The 17,362-nt window shown below is 40.9% G+C and overlaps 2 protein-coding genes across 4 annotated transcripts; one reads left to right on the top strand and one right to left on the bottom strand.

Annotated features, from left to right (window-relative positions):
- Positions 1-1,893: 1,893 nt before the first annotated feature.
- Positions 1,894-4,340, bottom strand: LOC129818633 (cytochrome b-c1 complex subunit 9-like). The gene is made up of 2 exons (XM_055874719.1): positions 4,155-4,340; positions 1,894-3,367 (listed from the first exon to the last, which is right to left on the bottom strand). Exons 1-2 carry the CDS (start codon positions 4,293-4,295, stop codon positions 3,326-3,328), a joined length of 183 nt encoding a protein of 60 aa, XP_055730694.1. The 5' UTR covers positions 4,296-4,340; the 3' UTR covers positions 1,894-3,325.
- A 3,093-nt stretch (positions 4,341-7,433) lies between these two features.
- On the top strand, positions 7,434-14,369 carry zmat5 (zinc finger, matrin-type 5). Of its 3 annotated transcripts, none has more exons than XM_055874712.1 (6): positions 7,434-7,612; positions 8,687-8,863; positions 10,774-10,836; positions 10,927-11,007; positions 11,324-11,432; positions 11,580-14,369. In XM_055874712.1, the coding sequence occupies exons 2-6, from the start codon at positions 8,737-8,739 to the stop codon at positions 11,728-11,730; spliced, it is 531 nt and encodes a 176-aa protein (XP_055730687.1). In that variant the 5' UTR covers positions 7,434-7,612; positions 8,687-8,736; the 3' UTR covers positions 11,731-14,369. The 3 variants fall into 3 exon arrangements, with proteins under 3 accessions (XP_055730687.1, XP_055730689.1, XP_055730688.1); XM_055874714.1 differs by lacking the exon at positions 7,434-7,612 and adding an exon at positions 7,690-7,898; XM_055874713.1 differs by lacking the exon at positions 7,434-7,612 and adding an exon at positions 7,928-8,131.
- Positions 14,370-17,362: the final 2,993 nt, after the last annotated feature.

The raw sequence follows: 17,362 nt of genomic DNA, 5'->3' as shown, positions 1-17,362 counted from the left end.
TTCGGTTACAGGCCCAACGCTCTAACCACTAGGCTACCTAATAGCCCCGATAATCCATCCACATGACAGGTGTGACATATCAAGAAGATGATTAAACAGCATGATCATTACACAGGTGCACCTTGTGCTGGGGACTATAAAAGGTCACTAAAATACGCAGTTGTGTCATACAACACAATGCCACAGATGTGCCACGTTTTGTGGGAGCTGCAATTTGCATGCTGACGGCAGGAATGTTCACCAGTGCTGTTGCCAGAGAATTGAATGTTAATTTCTCTATCATAAGCCGTCTCCGTCATTTTAGAGAATTTGGCAGTACGTCCAACCGGCCTCACAACCGCAGACCATGTGTAACCACGACAGCCAAGGACCTTCACATCCGGCTTCTTCACCTGCGGAATCGTCTGAGACCAGCCACACGGACAGCTGCTGAAACTGAGGAGTATTTCTGTCTGTAATAAAGCCATTTTGTGGGGGAAAACTCATTCTGATTGGCTGGGCCTGGCTCCCAAGTGGGTGGGCCTATGCCCTCCCAGGCTTTTCATGGCTGCACCCCTGTCCAATCATGTGAAATCCATAGATTAGGCCCAAATGAATTTATTTATATTGACTGATTTCCTTATATGAACTGTAACTTATTAAAATCATTGAAACTATTTAGTTTGTATTTTTTTCAGTATAGATCCCATTACATACTGGTCTTGACGAGAAGAAAATAAAACTGTTTGGGGATCTCTTCTGCACTGTTCAACCAATCCCATAAATGTGGAGAAGATTGAGTGTCACCTTGTTAACCAAAAAGTTGCTTCACAGGCTCTTTCCATTTCCCCTGAAAAACTAAACATCCGGTTTTTGGGGACTGAGGCTGTGTGTTAACCAACAGAGCAGGACCTGGTTGTCACACCTGTGACCATAGATCAATTCTCCCAGTGAGGGAAACAAAGGACAGCAGTGCCTTGGTTGTCGGTAACCATTCGCTCACATCTTTTGATAATCTGGTAAATAACCTTTGGGGTCCTCTCTCACCAGGAAGTGGCTGAATATTTCAATTCAGATGGGCCTTTTATTAAATTAGCTCACCTCCTGCCTCCTCTCTCAACTCCTTTTGAAAAGGTCAAAGTTAAATTGAGGAGAGTGATCGCGGATGGAAATGCACTTGCTTGAAATGAGACTGTCCTTCTCCACAGATTTGCTCAACTCCTGTGTCCTCTCTAGCCTCCGTTTGAACAGGTCACAGGTAATCAAGGCAAGATGGCGAGAAGACAGAAAGTGGACACATCAGCTTGTATGAAATGGCTCCTCCAAATGAGACTGTCAAGTACAGTTGATGATTATCTATCTACTTATCTGATTCTACAAATCAAAACATGTTTATGTTGAATTTAACAGTTTTAAAGTATCAGCATTTACAAATGGTGAGGGAGAGGAGATCAGGCAAATTACATTTACAGGAGAACCTCCACATAAGGCAAATTATGTTTACAGGGGTGAATCACAAATAAAATGTGTAAAGTGATCCAAACAAATAAAAAGTTAGGACACTCTTCGATTGCCTACTAACGAATTGACACATTCCTCGACCACTTAATCGATTTCCGGGTCACAGAGGAGAGGACTGAGGCAAGAGGATGGTCTTTTTCCCCATACGAGAATCTCCCATGGTCCTCCCTTAATCAATAGCCTCCTTCTGGCAAGGAAGCACAGGTATATTCTACCTGAACACACAAATGTATCCTACCCCCCTTTGAATCAACTATTATTTTCCCAAAGGAGAAGAGCATTGATAAGAGAATTATGTTCTCAATGTTCATAAACCAATTCAATCAAACTACTCAGTCTGCTAGATCAGGATTTGTAAGATACTGATTGAAATGAAGCAGACAGAGGCCCAGCTAAAATAGTCAATAAGGTTTATTCACGGGAACATTCTAAAGTCAAGAATACAAAACAATTCATCTTATACTGGCTTCTCACGCACACACATTCACACTAACATTAGCACACAATGTCCTGCTACGCACACACATTCACACAAACAGAAGATATCCTACGCACACACTGTCTCACTACCCAGCCGACAGAGATTAGGGAGACCTTGAGACGTACTCCCCATTCTCTCCCAAATCTCTAGTCAGGTCGGCGTCGAATTTTGCTCAGTCTGTGATTAAAATACCAAAGACATAAACATTAGCTATATTGTTTTACCCTAATTCTGACTAGGACTACACATTTATTGATTATGATTTCATACATTCTAATCAATTCCATACAATTATATGTTTCAGGGTGGAATATTCTAATCATTCAATTAACAGATAAATCCCATTAACAAGCATGCAAACATTTAATAAAAATATGCTACTTAACCCTTTATTCAATGTATTGCACAACTAGATTAGTTGTGCAATTAGTTTTGATCACTTCATACATTTATTTTGGGATTCCACCCTGTAACAGTCATTTTCCTAATGACGCGCAATTGGAGTCATTTCATAAAAGCGGATGTGTCCACTTTGTCTTCTCACAGCCTCGCCTTGACTACCTTTGACCTGTTCAAAAGGAGGCTAGAGAGGACACAGGAGTTGAGCAAATCTAATTAAGAATAGGCCTGTGTTTCTTCTATGACTAACTGAAAGATAAACCCAGTGCTGTTGACCTTTGACCTGTATTGGACTTGAGCTTTCTTTGACTTGTGGATAGGTGCTGTTTATGAAGTTTGCGTGCTTCTCACAGCATCCATAAATAACACTATCCAATAAGTCCATAGTCATACACATACTTAATGGCAACACAATCAGGTCTCATTACCAGTTATGGGATCCTAATAAATAATGGGCCAAATATTACTGCCCCAGTCCCAAGTTGATGTGAAATGCAAAACAATCTCCACGACAGAACTCTACAGCACTGTACTAAAGTGGTTATTAACTAGACATCTTGTTATCTTCTACAATGTAATGCTAATATTACAATTGTAGATGTGGTGGGGTAACAGTGTTCAATATCTAACAAGAGACAAATGTCAGGTACAGTTGATGGCTAGCTAGCTACTTATCTGATTCTACAAATCAAAACATGTTTACGTTGAATTTAACAGTTTTAAAGTATCAGTACATTTACAAATGGTGAGGGAGAGGAGAATGCAAAGTCAGGTTGAAACACTTCCATGTTTTGACCAGTCTTTTTTAAACTCCCATGCCATGGAGTTTCTGATAGCTAACAATCAGCCTCGCAGTGACAGGTCAATGCAGGTGATGGTTCACGTAGACCGACTCAGGAATGGAAATTGAAGTGTGGCGTTTGCTTCCTTTCTGCCGCAACTTCTCTATTCCTCCTCGTTTTGGTATTTAATGTGTTTCCAGAGTTTCTACAAACCAAACACAACATTGAAAGTTGGATCACACGTATAACGACTCATGCTGTATCCTAACTAAGGAGAGAATTTTGCTGAAAAAACAAGTTAAAGGACATAAGCATAGCTAGCTAAGCAATAACTACTGACAAGCCAGCTAAAGCCGAAATCACTCCGAGATGCCGTCAACGACGTCAATTTGCGCACGATACTAGAGTGCTTCAATTCACATACATGCTTCGCATATACCAACTTTAGTCATGAGAATCTATAATAATATTGGCACTGGCAGTATTATCAACACTAAATATACATGTCACAATTCCAGAACTATGTACAAAACGTATTTTCGCCCAATGTATCTTTTCACACACGAGAAACGTACTTTCGAATTTGACGCCCCGGCCCGTCTGCGCTCTTTCACTACAAGTGAGTTTGAGTGCCAGTTCAAAACTACTGGGAACTGGAAACTCGGAAAGCTCCGACATCTGTGAGTCCAAAACAACTGGGTACTCGAACAAAAGGGAGCTCTGACTGAAATTCCAGCTCGGGAACTAGGGCAGCTTTATAAACCTCCGACTTGGATGATGACCATTTAAACAGTTTGAGTACCCAGTTGTTTATTTTAAAGCACTAAATTCGGTGATTTTCGAGTTCTGTGTTCCCAGTTGTTTTGAAAGCGGCATCATTACAGCGCGTTATACACTTTTCGTTTGAGTTGGGCTTTACGCTAACCACTGGCAGTTGTCCTAAGCAAGGTCGGGCTAAATGAAGTTACGAGAAAATCTGTCAATAGACTTACCCCCCGATTCAATTGCTCGAATGTGGCATCTCCTCCTTGGTCAAATATTCGTTCAACAAACACTGCTCCGAACATGATGGTAATGGCAAAAGTAGATGTTCTCCTGAAGAGCAAATTATAGACTCCTTTCGCTAGCGACATGTTGGCTGGCGGTGATTAGAGAGAGGAAATTACGTCAGAATAACGGAAACTGAAGTGTATGATGGGAAATGAGGTTGTAAACATGTAGGTCATATTCTTGTGCACCAAAGGAAAAAAAAAAAAAAAAAATACTGACGATATAATACATGGTCTTTAAAAAACATACTTGTCTAACAAATATAAGTACAACAAACTGCGGTGTACCTCAAGATGGAAAGATATCAAACATGCTATAGAGAGGACTCCAACCTGTAGCAAAGATTATGGATATAGTGACAAGATACAAGATATCTCCGGCCTAACAATGGGAGTCGTTGTCCACATAGCAGCACGGCGGGTTGCTTATCATTTCTTTGGATTGGTGGATACATCTCATTATTGTAATCTATTTTTAAATATTCAATAAGGGTGACGTCAATCGAGAGAGATGCTATGCTCCTAGCCTCATACTATGAATATGCAGATTCATCTCCGATATGAAGTGTTTTTTCTCAAGTTGCCAGGATGTTACGTGGGCTACTTATACCAGTACGCTCAAGCATTACTGAACTTCGATTACATCAAATAAACCTCATGCAGCAAATAAGTGATCCATTTGTTGTTGGCCAAATTCGACACTCATTGACCTCCATACAAAAACTTGCTTGGTGGGCGAAAAAAAAAACCTCTGCCTGCTGGAGGGAAGCAAATTTTCCACTGAGTTGGGCATCTCTGCATCTAGTCTAGGTCAAGAGACAAAGAAAGAGGACTAATCTTTATATCTGTGCCTTTATAGAGCCCCAAGGTGGGGGTGCCACGATACCCATAAAACCTAGCGGTCAAACAGGGAAATAGTTCCAAACGTTTATCCACCATAGGGAATTCTAGACCAAAAAATAAAGAAAATTGTGCCGTCTGGTTTGCTTAATATAAGGAATGTGAAATTATCTATACTTTTACTTTTGATACTCAAGTATATTTTAACAATTACATTTACTTTTGATACTTAAGTATATTTTAACAATTACATTTGATACTTAAGTATATCTAAAACCAAATACTTTTACTCAAATAATATTTTACTGGGTGACTTTTACTTGAGTGATTTGGGTACTTTTCCCACAACTGCCTGGCGTGACGTTTTGATAACCATGAAAATCTCTCAAGCAGACACTTTTGCTAACAGGTATTGTGTCAATTTAAAACTTGCACAAGACAGTTCACAGAATTGTACATTTCAAGAATTGTTGCCAATTTATTAGTTGCTAACATGAGTTAATTCAGAGATTCTTACCTTTGACTCGATTCGGCAGTCTGTCTAGATCACCATGGTATTTGTAGTTCTTTATGATAGCCACATTAGCATTTCATTTTTTGAGGGTAAATACAGGTGAATATATTGATACAAGTAACCTTTGAGAGTTTCACACAGTTATCAAAATGTCACACCAGGGTAAGCCTACACAAAACACAGCCCTTATTTTAAGTTTCTCTAAAATCCATTATAAAATGAATGTTTGAAAAATTATTGGAACCATTTCCCTGTTTGACTGCTAGTTTTTATGGCCATTAAGACTCATGCTGTGGTACTCTATAGCGCCTGTGACAGCATGGGCAGCGCCATTGAGGCTACAACCCATAAGGAATACCCACTATTTTAAAATGGCAGAAGCATGGTGGAGGCTCTCAATGGCACTGCCTAAGCTAATATTGCCTTTAGAGAATGATGGAGGCCTCCATCATTCTCTATAGGTAGGTTTTCCTGTTTGGGAAAAGGCCATATAGTGGACCCGGAAAGTGACCCGGAAATTAATAAGTGGTCGAGGAGTTTGTCAATTCGTTAGTAGGCAAACAGAAGACAGCCCCCTCCCCTCCTGAATTTACACCTTTTTGGAAGTATGCTTGGGGTCATTGTCCATTTGGAAGACCATTTGCAACCAAGTTTTATCGTCCTGACTGATGTCTTGAGATGTTACTTCAATATATCCACATAATTTCCCCTCCTCATGATGCCATCTATTTTGTGCAGTGCACCAGTTCCGCCTGCAGCAAAGCACCCCCACAACATGATGCTGCCACCCCCGTGCTTCACGGTTGGGATGCTGTTCTTCGGCTTGCAAGCCTCCCCTTTTTTCCTCCAAACATAACAATGGTCATTATGGCCAAACAGTTCTATTTTTGTTTCATCAAACCTTAGGACATTTCTCCAAAAAGTATGATCTTTGTCCCCATGTGCAGCTGCAAACCGTAGTCTGGCTTTTTTATGGCGGTTTTGGAGTAGTGGCTTCTTCCTTGCTGAGCGGCCTTTCAGGTTATGTCGATATAGGACTCGTTTTACTATGGATATAGATACTTTTGTACCTGTTTCCTCCAGCATCTTCATAAGGTCCTTTGCTGTTGTTCTGGGATTGAGTTGCACTTTTCGCACCAAAGTACCTTCATCTCTAAGAGACAGAATGCGTCTCCTTCCTGAGCGGTATGATGGCTGCGTGGTCCCATGGTGTTTATACTTGCGTACTATTGTTTGCACAGATGAACGTGATACCTTCAGGCGTTTGGAAATTGCTCCCAAGGATGAACCAGACTTGTGGAGGTCTACAATTGTTTTTCTGAGGTCTTGGCTGATTTCTTTTGATTTTCCCATCATGTCAAGCAAAGAAGCACTGAGTTTGAAGATAGGCCTTGAAATACATCCACAGGTACACCTCCAATTGACTCAAATTATGTCAATTAGCCTATCAGAAGCTCCTTGAGCCATGACATCATTTTCTGGAATTTTCCAAGCTGTTTAAAGGCACAGTCAAAAAAATAGGCTAGTCCAGCAACACTCCATATTATTCAGAGCCCCATGAAATGACACCATATCAAGATTCTGTAGACCCTGCCTACTGAGTACTCCCACCTCACTTTTATGTCAGCACAAATCATATTTTTTTCTCTATAAACGAATATGTCATGCATTCGCATTGGGGGCATTTATTTGACCTTGGAGCATGTTCTAAAACACAAATGCAATGCAAATGTCACTTAAATATGAACAAATATGAATCCTTATTGATGTTTAAACATACATCATGAATAACTACAGGTTAATGACACTTTTCTACTATTACGCGGGGGACTTTTATTTTGAAAATAGTCCGCCATTCCGTGACCCGGATGTACTTATTTTTAGTGTTGCTCATAAAATGCTGACAAATTAATTCGCTCCGAATAATCTTTTGTCGAAATCATAACAATTTAACAGTTTAGAGCTAAACAATTTCCTAAAATGTAACGTTGGCTGAAAACTTTTACTGAGTGTCCCTTGGATTGTCTTTAAATTCTCACATAAAAGGGTTCGTATTGCTTATTTCTTTACACTAAAAGACAAAAGTTGCGTTAGCTTCTGTTCTTTCCCCTCCCCTCCCCTCCCCTCCTAGCTGGAGTGAGAGGGTCTGCAGTCGGCTCTCTCCAGCCCTGCTTCAACTAATCAAATCCCTGATGAGCAGGGGGTTGCGGGATTAGTAGCCTATATAATCAGGTGTGTAGAGTAAGGTTGGAGTCGGCTCTCTCCAGCCCTGCTTCAACTAATCAAATCCCTGATGAGCAGGGGGTTGCGGGATTAGTAGCCTATATAATCAGGTGTGTAGAGTAAGGTTGGAGCAAAAGCCTGCATACCCAGTAGTAGCTGCTATTAGCAACGCTGGTGTGTTTACACTACAGCGTTGGTCCCTTTTTGTATTGGCATTGAGTTGCACAAAAACAGTCCGTAGTGTAGGAAGCCTGGGACGTGTTCATTTCGGAAGCCGTTTATTGTTTAAGAACCAAACGGAAGCAAACAGAGCAACACGAGAGTTTGTATTGAAAAAAGTAAGGTATGTCCCTCCCCGTTTCGTTCCGTTTGCTTCCGTTTAAGAAACGTTTTGCAACAGGTTCGGCGTAATGAATGCGCCTCAGAAGTTAAATATAGCGTTACTTACACAAATGTACTGTGCCGGTGGTCATGACGGTTGGTCATTAACACGGGGGAATTTGAGTCAAAATATCTGAAGAAATAACATTTATTAAAGAGTTTCCAAACGTGGTTCTGTTGTAGACCCATTTCTTCTCCACTTACCTCATGTCAAAATAAAAGTCCTGCAGGTGCGCCATATGTTGACAAAAAGGGAATGACTTGTGGGGGACTTGTATTTTGACATGAGATAAGCAGAGGACTTGGGTCTACAACAGACCCACGTTTGGAAAGTTGTTTAATAATAAGTAGCTTTAGATATTTTGACTCATTCCCTCTGTTTAAAGAACCAACTGTCCTACCCACCGGCTCAGTAAGTTGAAGTGGAATTTATGGTAAGCACCTCAAGGTCTGAGCACTTTGATTTGGCCTATATTGTGGTGGTCATTGTTGCAAATCATTGTGTGTTTTGTTTCAGAGATGTGAGGGTACCTACAGCTGACTGAAGTGAAGGCCAGCATCTCAACCATGGGGAAGCGGTATTACTGTGACTACTGTGACCGGTCCTTTCAGGACAACATGCACAACAGGAAAAAACACCTGTATGGTGTTCAACACCACAGATCTAAAAAGGCTTGGTTTGACAATTTCAGGGGTAAGTCATTTCATTTCCCAAGAGTTTCATGGTGCCTTTCAGACAAAAGACTAGGAGAAATCTTTACGTTAGTGATTTTCAGGTCAGGGAAGTCAGAAATCTAGGATGATGGCGGCCTTTCCTTACAGTTCTCTGCTGCCAATGACTGGAACGAATTGCAAAAATCTCTAAAGCTGGAGTCTTATATCTCCCCCTCTAACTTTAAGCATCAGCTGTCAGAGCAGCTTACCGATCACTGTACCTGTACACAACCAATCTGTAAATAGCACACCCAACTACCTCATCCACATATTATTACTTACCCTCTTGCTCTTTTGCACCCCAGTATCTCTACTTGCACATCTATCACTCCAGTATTAATGCTAAATTGTAATTATTTCGCCTCTATGGCCTATTTATTACCTACTTCCCTACTCTTCTATATTTGCACACACTGTACATAGATTTTTCTATTGTGTTAGTGACTGTACGTTTGTTTGTGTAACTGTTGTTTTTGTCGCACTGCTTTACTTTATCTTGGCCAGGTCGCAGTTGTAAATGAGAACTTGTTCTCAACTGCCTACCTGGTTAAATAAAGGTTAAATATTATTATTATATATATTTTTTTATGCTTGAGTTTCTGACTTACATTTGGATGACTGTCTGGCTGGGAAAACACATTTTTCTGGGGTGCGAGTTCCCAGTTGTCTTGAATGCACCATTTGTCCAACATGGTTTGGTGTCAGAAAAAAACTGCATGGTGCTCTTAAAGGGCCAATCAGTAGTTAAAACAATAACAAAGCCACTGTTTTGGTAGAAAGCTGAGGGATGGGGCTGGAGAAATGTAATCACTCCCAAATTCGTAGACAGAGCTTTGGATGCAAGGACATCGACTGACCATCGATAATATCAGAATTATTGTTTTAACCATGTTTTTTAGGCTATACAGTGTTTGTTTACATTTACTTTGTTTACAAACTTTGGAGTAAAACTAGCATATATTTTGCATTCTGATGACAGTTAAACTAAGCTCATGAGGCATAAGTTGTATTTTTTAAGAATCAGTGGGTACATATCATTAATTTGTAACTCTAAACATGGATTTAGCAACTGCTGATTGACCTTTAAAAAAAAATGAAAATAACGGAGTCTTGGTATAAGGTGCTCTTTGAAAAAGGGCACTCTATAGACTAGCAGAAGAAAAGAAAGAGGATGGTGGCCACCACTTTGTAAATGTTAAATGTAGAAAAACAAATTCACTCTTGCACTCTTAAAGAACAAATGTAGGCACTTCTTGATTTAAAAAGGCTTTATTTACTTGGCATTTCAGTAGACATATTTAAAAATAGCATGTTTTGACATCAGATCAGGGCTTAAAGGTTTGACACAGTAACCAATTAGAAGACATGGAACGTAATTAAACAAAATAACAGCATAAAGAGATGGTTGTGATTCAATTCAGAATGATGTGATCAAATACATTTCAGTTCGAGTCCTTTTCTGAATGAAATTGCAGTCCATTGTTGTTATGACCATTGCCAGAAGATACCAATCCTACCCTTACGCTTGTTTACACTGAGCTGCACTGTGGTCCGAAAACATACCTCAATGCATAGTTGGGGATATGCCACTGTACTCAATGTTTACCTTTATCCACACTGTTCCATCGAGAAGATTGAAATACTTACAGCCAGTTTTCCTGGAAAACTGCCCTTATCGTCTTCATGCTAGCTAGCAGTAGCCACAGCAGCCATTACTGAATGGCACATCACGTTGAACAACAAAGGAGATAATTGGCTGACACTGCCATTCCAAAGTGGCTGTTGTGGCTACTGTATGTTTTCCGTTAGGGTTGGTATCTTCTGGCAACATCTGACAGATACTTGTCGTAACAGGCTGTAGACAGTATGACACCTCTTCTCTCATCACAGATGCTGCAGCCATCCTGTATGATGAACAAACGAAGAAACCCTGCAGGAAATTTCTTCAGACAGGTAAAGATAACAAAGATATAATGAACATTTTAATGAAAGACCCTTACAACAATCGGTGTGTAATGCTTCTTTTTTTGTCCTTTGCATCAGGCCAGTGTGTGTTTGGCAACAACTGTAGGTTCTCTCACATGTCAGAGAGGGACATGGAGAACTTAAGAATGCAGATTGAAGGTGAGTTGTTTCCACAAGATGGCACTGTCTGCCATGGACTTGGTCCTCATATTGAGTGGTAATTTATGAGCAATGCTGTCGTTGTTGTCGCAACCTTGCATGATGCTAACATTTTTAAGGAGTACAATTTTCCGTCATTATGGTGGCAAGTTACTCTGGTATTTCAATTATGAACACACAATGCCACTCTGTTAATTTAGGTGGTTCAATGAAATCTATAATAGTAATCATCTTCACTAATTTCACTCAGAATTCAAAGTTCCCATGGTGATTGTGTTAATGAAATCCATATTAAGAGGTGTAGTCTAATGTCTAGATGAAAGACGGAGCAGAGAGGACCCGGAGCACAGAGCGTCCCCTGAGCGGAGCATAGAGGAGTGGCTCACCAGGAGAGAGAAGAAGAGAGCCGCCCTCAGCAGTGGAAGGTACAGTATGAATCAATGGTCAAAGGCTGTCAGTACTTACATACAGTGCATGTTAGTGCTAAAATATGTTATTCACGCTTGCATGGAGTCAGATTTGATACAGTTAGTGTGAAAATATACTTTCTTAAAGTATTTTACTCTCTACAGTGTTCTGAAAGAGGAAGATGAGGAGGATGAAGATAATCAACCAGAGAATGACATACCGCAACATTTCCTCACCATTCCTGACCTTCCTCCCTCCCTTCGGCCCCCTCCCCCTGGAGGATGGAAAGTCAAAGTCAGAACTGAATGGGGTTGAAGGGGCAGTGCAGTTAATGGCAGTTTCACACTGAAATTTGTTAAAATTATGATAATGCCCTTTTTGTGTAAGAGCTGTTTGAAAAAAAAGAACTGGATTTTCAACCTGTTCAGGTGGGGTGGATTTTTTTGGTAACTGATTTGATTATTCTGACCAATGACCAGTCATCTTTTATTTGTATATGTATCCTGCTTTGAAGGGGTAAGCAGGTAGGCTCAGAGTCTAGACGATCCTATCCACCAATCAGGGTTGTGTATGTTAATATATTTAAATTTGTATCAACACGCCCACACGATCAGACTGAGCATTTCAATGGCAAAAGGAGCCTCAGGGAAATAAATATTTTCATGAAATAAACACACAGTGATTTATTAGACATACAGTGAATAAAAAATTATTAAGACTGCATGGGAGCTTTAAAGCTGGTTCATCATTTCTTGCTCAAAGTTTAAAGTGGTGATGCAAGAACGGATCATTAATTGCTATTAGGGCTCAAACTTTTACTTGATAGAAGTGAGTGAATTTGTAATCTTCACATTTTAATTGATTTTTTTCCATCAGACTACATTCAAATTGAGTTGTGTGCATGTAGAGATTTTGTTGAGTTGGTCCTTGTATTCAAGAAAATGTATTCTGAGTTGGAAATGTACAGAATGTCAGGTTTTAGTGCTTTTTAAATGATTGCCTCAGGAAAGCAGCAGAAGTGGAGTGGCTACCGTGATATAAACTCAGTAAAAAAAAGAAACTTCCTCTCACTGTCAACTGCGTTTATTTTCAGCAAACTTAACGTGTAAATATTTGTATGAACATAAGATTCAACAACTGAGACATAAACAGAACAAGTTCCACAGACATGTGACTAACAGAAAGGGAATATTGTGTCCCTGAGCAAAGGGGGGATCAAAAGTAACAGTCAGTATCTGGTGTGGCCACCAGCTGCCTTAACTACTGCAGTGCATCTCCTCATTGACTGCACCAGATTTGCCAGTTCTTGCCGTGATATGTTACCCCACTCTTCCACCAAGGCACCTGCAAGTTCCCGGACATTTCTGAGGGGAATGGCCCTAGCCCTCACCCTCCAATCCAGCAGGTCCCAGACATGAGCAATGGGATTGATATCTGAGCTCTTAGCTGGCCATGGCAGAACACTGACATTCCTGTCTTGCAGGAAATCGCACACAGAACGAGCAGTATGGCTGGTGGCATTGTCATGCTGGAGGGTCATGTCAGAATGAGCCGTCACGAAGGGTAGCACATGAGGGAGGGGGATGTCTTCCCTGTAACGCACAGCGTTGAGATTGCCTGCAATGACAACAAGCTCAGTCCGATGATGCTGTGACACACCGCCCCAGACCGTGACGGACCCTCCACCTCCAAATCGATCCCGCTCCAGTGTACAGGCCTCGGTGTAACGCTCATTCCTTTGACGATAAACGCGAATCCGACCATCACCACTGGTGAGACAAAACCACGACTTGTCAGTGAAGAGCACTTTTTGCCAGTCCTGTCTGGTCCAGCGACGGTGAGGTTGTGCCCATAGGCAACGTCGTTGCCGGTGATGTCTGGTGAGAACCTGCCTTACAACAGGCCTACAAGCCCTCAGTCCAGCCTCTCTCAGCCTATTGCGGACAGTCTGAGCACTGATGGAGGGATTGTACGTTCCTGTTGTAACTCGGGCAGTTGTTGCAATCCTGTACCTGTCCCGCAGGTGTGATGTTCGGATGTACCGATCCTGTGCAGACGTTGTTACACGTGGTTTGCCGCTGTGAGGACGATCAGCTGTCTGTCCTGTCTCCCTGTAGCTCTGTCTTAGGCGTCTCACAGTACGGACATTGCAATTTATTGCCCTGGCCACATCTGCAGTCCTTATGCCTCGCAGCATGCCTAAGGCACGTTCACGCAGATGAGCAGAGACCCTGGGCATCTTTCTTTTGGTGTTTTTCAGAGTCAGTAGAAAGGCCTCTTTAGTGTCCGATGTTTTCATAACTGTGTCTTAAAGACCGTTCCACCAGTGCATGTTCATTAATTGTTTATGGTTCATTGAACAAGCATGGGTAACAGTGTTTAAACCCTTTACAATGAAGATCTGTGAAGTTATTTGCATTTTTACAAATTGTTTTTGAAAGACAGGGTTCTGAAGAAGGGACGTTTCTTTTTTTGCTGAGTTTATTTTAAAAAATACTTTTGTATTTTGTGATTTGCTTCCCTCCACATTTTCTATGTGATGGGAAAGTGGTTTGTCCATGTTGGGATGATTTATTTATAATGGATGGCATACTGTTTTACCTCCAATTAAGTTCTGGGTCCGTATTAAGAGAACGAGGATCGGAACCGGAACAAAGAGCTCCACCCTCTCTCTGAGTTACAGGCAAGTCTATTGGCCAAATGTCCCCTCCCCTTATGTTTTTCGAAAGAAGAGAAAATCGTGATTCGTCCAAAGCATCGGAACCAATGCTGCTCGTTATCAAACCTTTTCGTATCATGACAGATCTACGATACCATTTATGTTTACGTAGTCTGTCCACGAGGGATTACCTCGCCAATGATGTTGTCCACGTACCAAGGATGGCTGGCCACTTGTGTAACAAAATGGTTTTATATTTCCTATCTTCTGGTAATAAAATGGTGTTTTAACTGAACGTATTGTTATTTCCCCTGTTTCACTTGCAAGAACAACTAGACAAGTGGTATTCAGGACATTACTTCAGTGTGTTAATGGAGGCCTGTCCGTATGTGCCACACAGCTGCGGTCCAGACCAGATCTTGGTAGGATGTCCCATCACCCTGTGACAGGGACCCTTTGCTGGCAGCATCTGCCTTTCCTGTGACAGTGACACAGATTGAAACCGAAACCGCTACACCCTAAAAGAACATTTTCAATTTGTTTCAGATAGGCTCCCTGAGGGAGATGACAGGACAGTTGGATCCTGCCCTGGTTGGTTGGCCGGCAGTGTGAATAATATTCTGATGAATATTATGACCGTGCTGGCTGTCTCGCATCTCTGGGCTCTGTGATGAAAACTTTCAAGGCCAATATTGGAACAGGACTACAGTTAAAGACTTGTCTCAAAGCCTTAGTGTCTGCGTAACTGCCACCGAGAGCTTTGATATGTTTCACTGGCCCTGAGATTCCCAGGCATACAATAACTTAACATAATTAAGTTGGTAATTACCAAAAAGTTATTACATTTTACTGTGGATGACTTGCATCCACACTTGTAGTTTTGCATGTACTCAAACTATTCACCAACATGTACAGTCATTGTACCCAAACACAATTCCAAGTACAAAAGTTTTTAGCTATCACTAGTAACTTCAATGTCATTAATATGCAGCTTGCATTGATTGCTTAATTGTCTGTACACTCTGTACCCTTTAGCTGCACTGCTCTCCTTTACCCTCATAACTGTTCTTTAAGACCTTAACCTCCACAAATGAGAAGTTACAGTACTGAATAATGAGTCAATTCCCTGCTGAAATGTGACACATCAACAAGCTCTCTCTCAACTCAGCAAGAGAGACTTACAAGCCGAGTCCCAATGGAGCTCTGTTGTACATAGAGGCTGTCTTCCTTGAATCCATGATTAAACAAGTTGCCTGTGTCTTGGAAATATCGCAGTAGGCTATTTTATAACAGCTTGATGTTGAACGTTCTTGCGAGAGTGATTGCGTTTGACCTAGGTGTTACTAAAAGCGGCTTGTGTTGTTTTGTTAATCTTCAGAAGTCCCAACAGATGTTTCGTTATTGACTTGTGCTCTAGGCACCAGGCAGTAGCAGAGGTCCATTCGATGTGACTGTGAGTCGGTTTGTTTTTCACAATCCAGTCATTCAAGCATGGAATCTGAATGTTATGGGCTTACGGTTAAATGCAGAGTAAACACCAAATCAACACTACCATGTTTTACTTTTGATTTGTAACACACAGTTGTAAGAGAAAGGGCTCCCTAGCAGCAAGTCTTCAGCTTGTCTGCTGAAAGCATATGCACCAGGAACAGATGTTGATGTTGATTCAGTTGTTTGAGGAGCAGCACATGCCAGCCAGGTCAAACCTCATTTCACAGATTGGTCATTAATCATTAATGTAATCTTTTTTATCTTTTATATCCCCCTAGTAGATAGCTTGGAATTAGGGTCAACACATGGAATTATCATGGTAAGAATGTAGATCATTATGCAGTTCTAGAAAACGACAACATAAAATTATTGGAAATTAATATTTGGGTGATAAGTATCTAATAAACATTTCACTGCTTAGTTTGGAATCCAAAGGTTGATTGAAAATTAATGGAAAATAAAGGTTGATTAATGTATTATGCCGCAATAATAGTTGGTGAAGACGTAGTGGGATAATTTATCATATATTCATAGTGTAGGTGGCTGCTTGATTGGACCCATCATTGGTAGGCAGTCCGAGATGCATGAATTAATCATTATTGAGGCTGGGCACATTCTCCCCTTCCCGAGACAAGCACCAAAAGTCTAAACGTTTAATTAAGAGACGAGCAACCTTCTGCATCGCCTTTTGGGGAACGAGTCCCAGGCTTACCCCCAGTTGCTCTCTTGCCTCTCAGTAATTCAGTACCTGCAGGCACTATTCCAAACGTAGATCCTGTTTAAAAACCGTCCAACCATTTCATCTTTCTCTTCAGTGGATGCTCCTCAGAGGAGGAATGGGAGGACCATCCTCCTCAATGAATTTCATAAAAATTGAAATAGTGAAACAGAAAAAAAATATATCCTTTTTAGATAGAACTATACTAAATACAGATTCACTTAACCAAATAATTGATTAAAACACAATGTTTTGCAATGAAGGACTACAGTAGCCTCAGTAGCACTCTGTAGGGTAGCACCATGTTTAGCCGGAGGACAGCAAGCTTCTGTCCTCCTCTGGGTACATTGACTTCAATACAAAACCTAGGAGGCTCATAGTTCTCACCCCCCATAGACTTACACAGTAGTTATGACAACTTCCTGAGTATGTCCTCTAACCTATCAGAGCTCTTGCAGCATGAACTGACATGTTCTCCACCCAATCAAAGGATTAGATAATTAATCTAGTACTGAAAGCATAAGTTACAGCTAGCTGGCACTGCACTGCATAATATGTGGTGAGTAGTTGACTCAAAGAGAGAGAAAGACAATAGTTGAACAGTTTTGAACATTAATTTCTTCCTAAGTTAAGGAAACGCAACAGAGAGAGCGAGAGAGAGAGAGAGATTTGGTTGTGTTTTTTTACTTTCACATTTACTTAGCTAGCAAATACAGCTAAATAGTTTAGCCTACTCAAACACCCACCTCAAACAGAGAGGGATGATTTGTTAGCTAGCTGGCTAAGGCTATTCAATACTGGAACTTCCAAGTCAAGGCAAGCTTTTGGTTTTATTAATTTATTGCCACCGGTGTAACGGCTAAACTGCTTATGCAGCTAGCTAGTTTAGCCTACTCAAACACCCAGCTCAAACAGAAAGGCATGCTATGTTAGCTAGCTGGCTATAGCTATCCAACACTGGAACTCTTCCAAGTCAAGGTAAGCTTTTGGTTTTATTAATATATTGGTGTAACTGCTTAACTGTTTTCTGACTCTACACTGTACTGCATGATTGTAGCGGGTTTACTAAGTTCTAATCG

The sequence above is a fragment of the Salvelinus fontinalis genome, chromosome 21 (assembly GCF_029448725.1).
Source record: "Salvelinus fontinalis isolate EN_2023a chromosome 21, ASM2944872v1, whole genome shotgun sequence".
Lineage (NCBI taxonomy): Eukaryota > Metazoa > Chordata > Actinopteri > Salmoniformes > Salmonidae > Salvelinus > Salvelinus fontinalis.
This window is presented reverse-complemented; position numbering and strand designations above follow the sequence as displayed.

Excerpts from the sequence above, each read along its gene's own strand:
- LOC129818633 (XM_055874719.1), bottom strand. The coding sequence starts at position 4,295 with ATGTCGCTAGCGAAAGGAGTCTATAATTTGCTCTTCAGGAGAACATCT. Across the intron at positions 3,368-4,154 it reads TCGAGCAATTGAATCGGGGG|AAACTCTGGAAACACATTAA; the intron begins GTAAGTCTATTG and ends TTTGGTTTGTAG.
- zmat5 (XM_055874712.1), top strand. The coding sequence starts at position 8,737 with ATGGGGAAGCGGTATTACTGTGACTACTGTGACCGGTCCTTTCAGGAC. Across the intron at positions 11,008-11,323 it reads CTTAAGAATGCAGATTGAAG|ATGAAAGACGGAGCAGAGAG; the intron begins GTGAGTTGTTTC and ends TCTAATGTCTAG. Across the intron at positions 11,433-11,579 it reads GCCGCCCTCAGCAGTGGAAG|TGTTCTGAAAGAGGAAGATG; the intron begins GTACAGTATGAA and ends TACTCTCTACAG.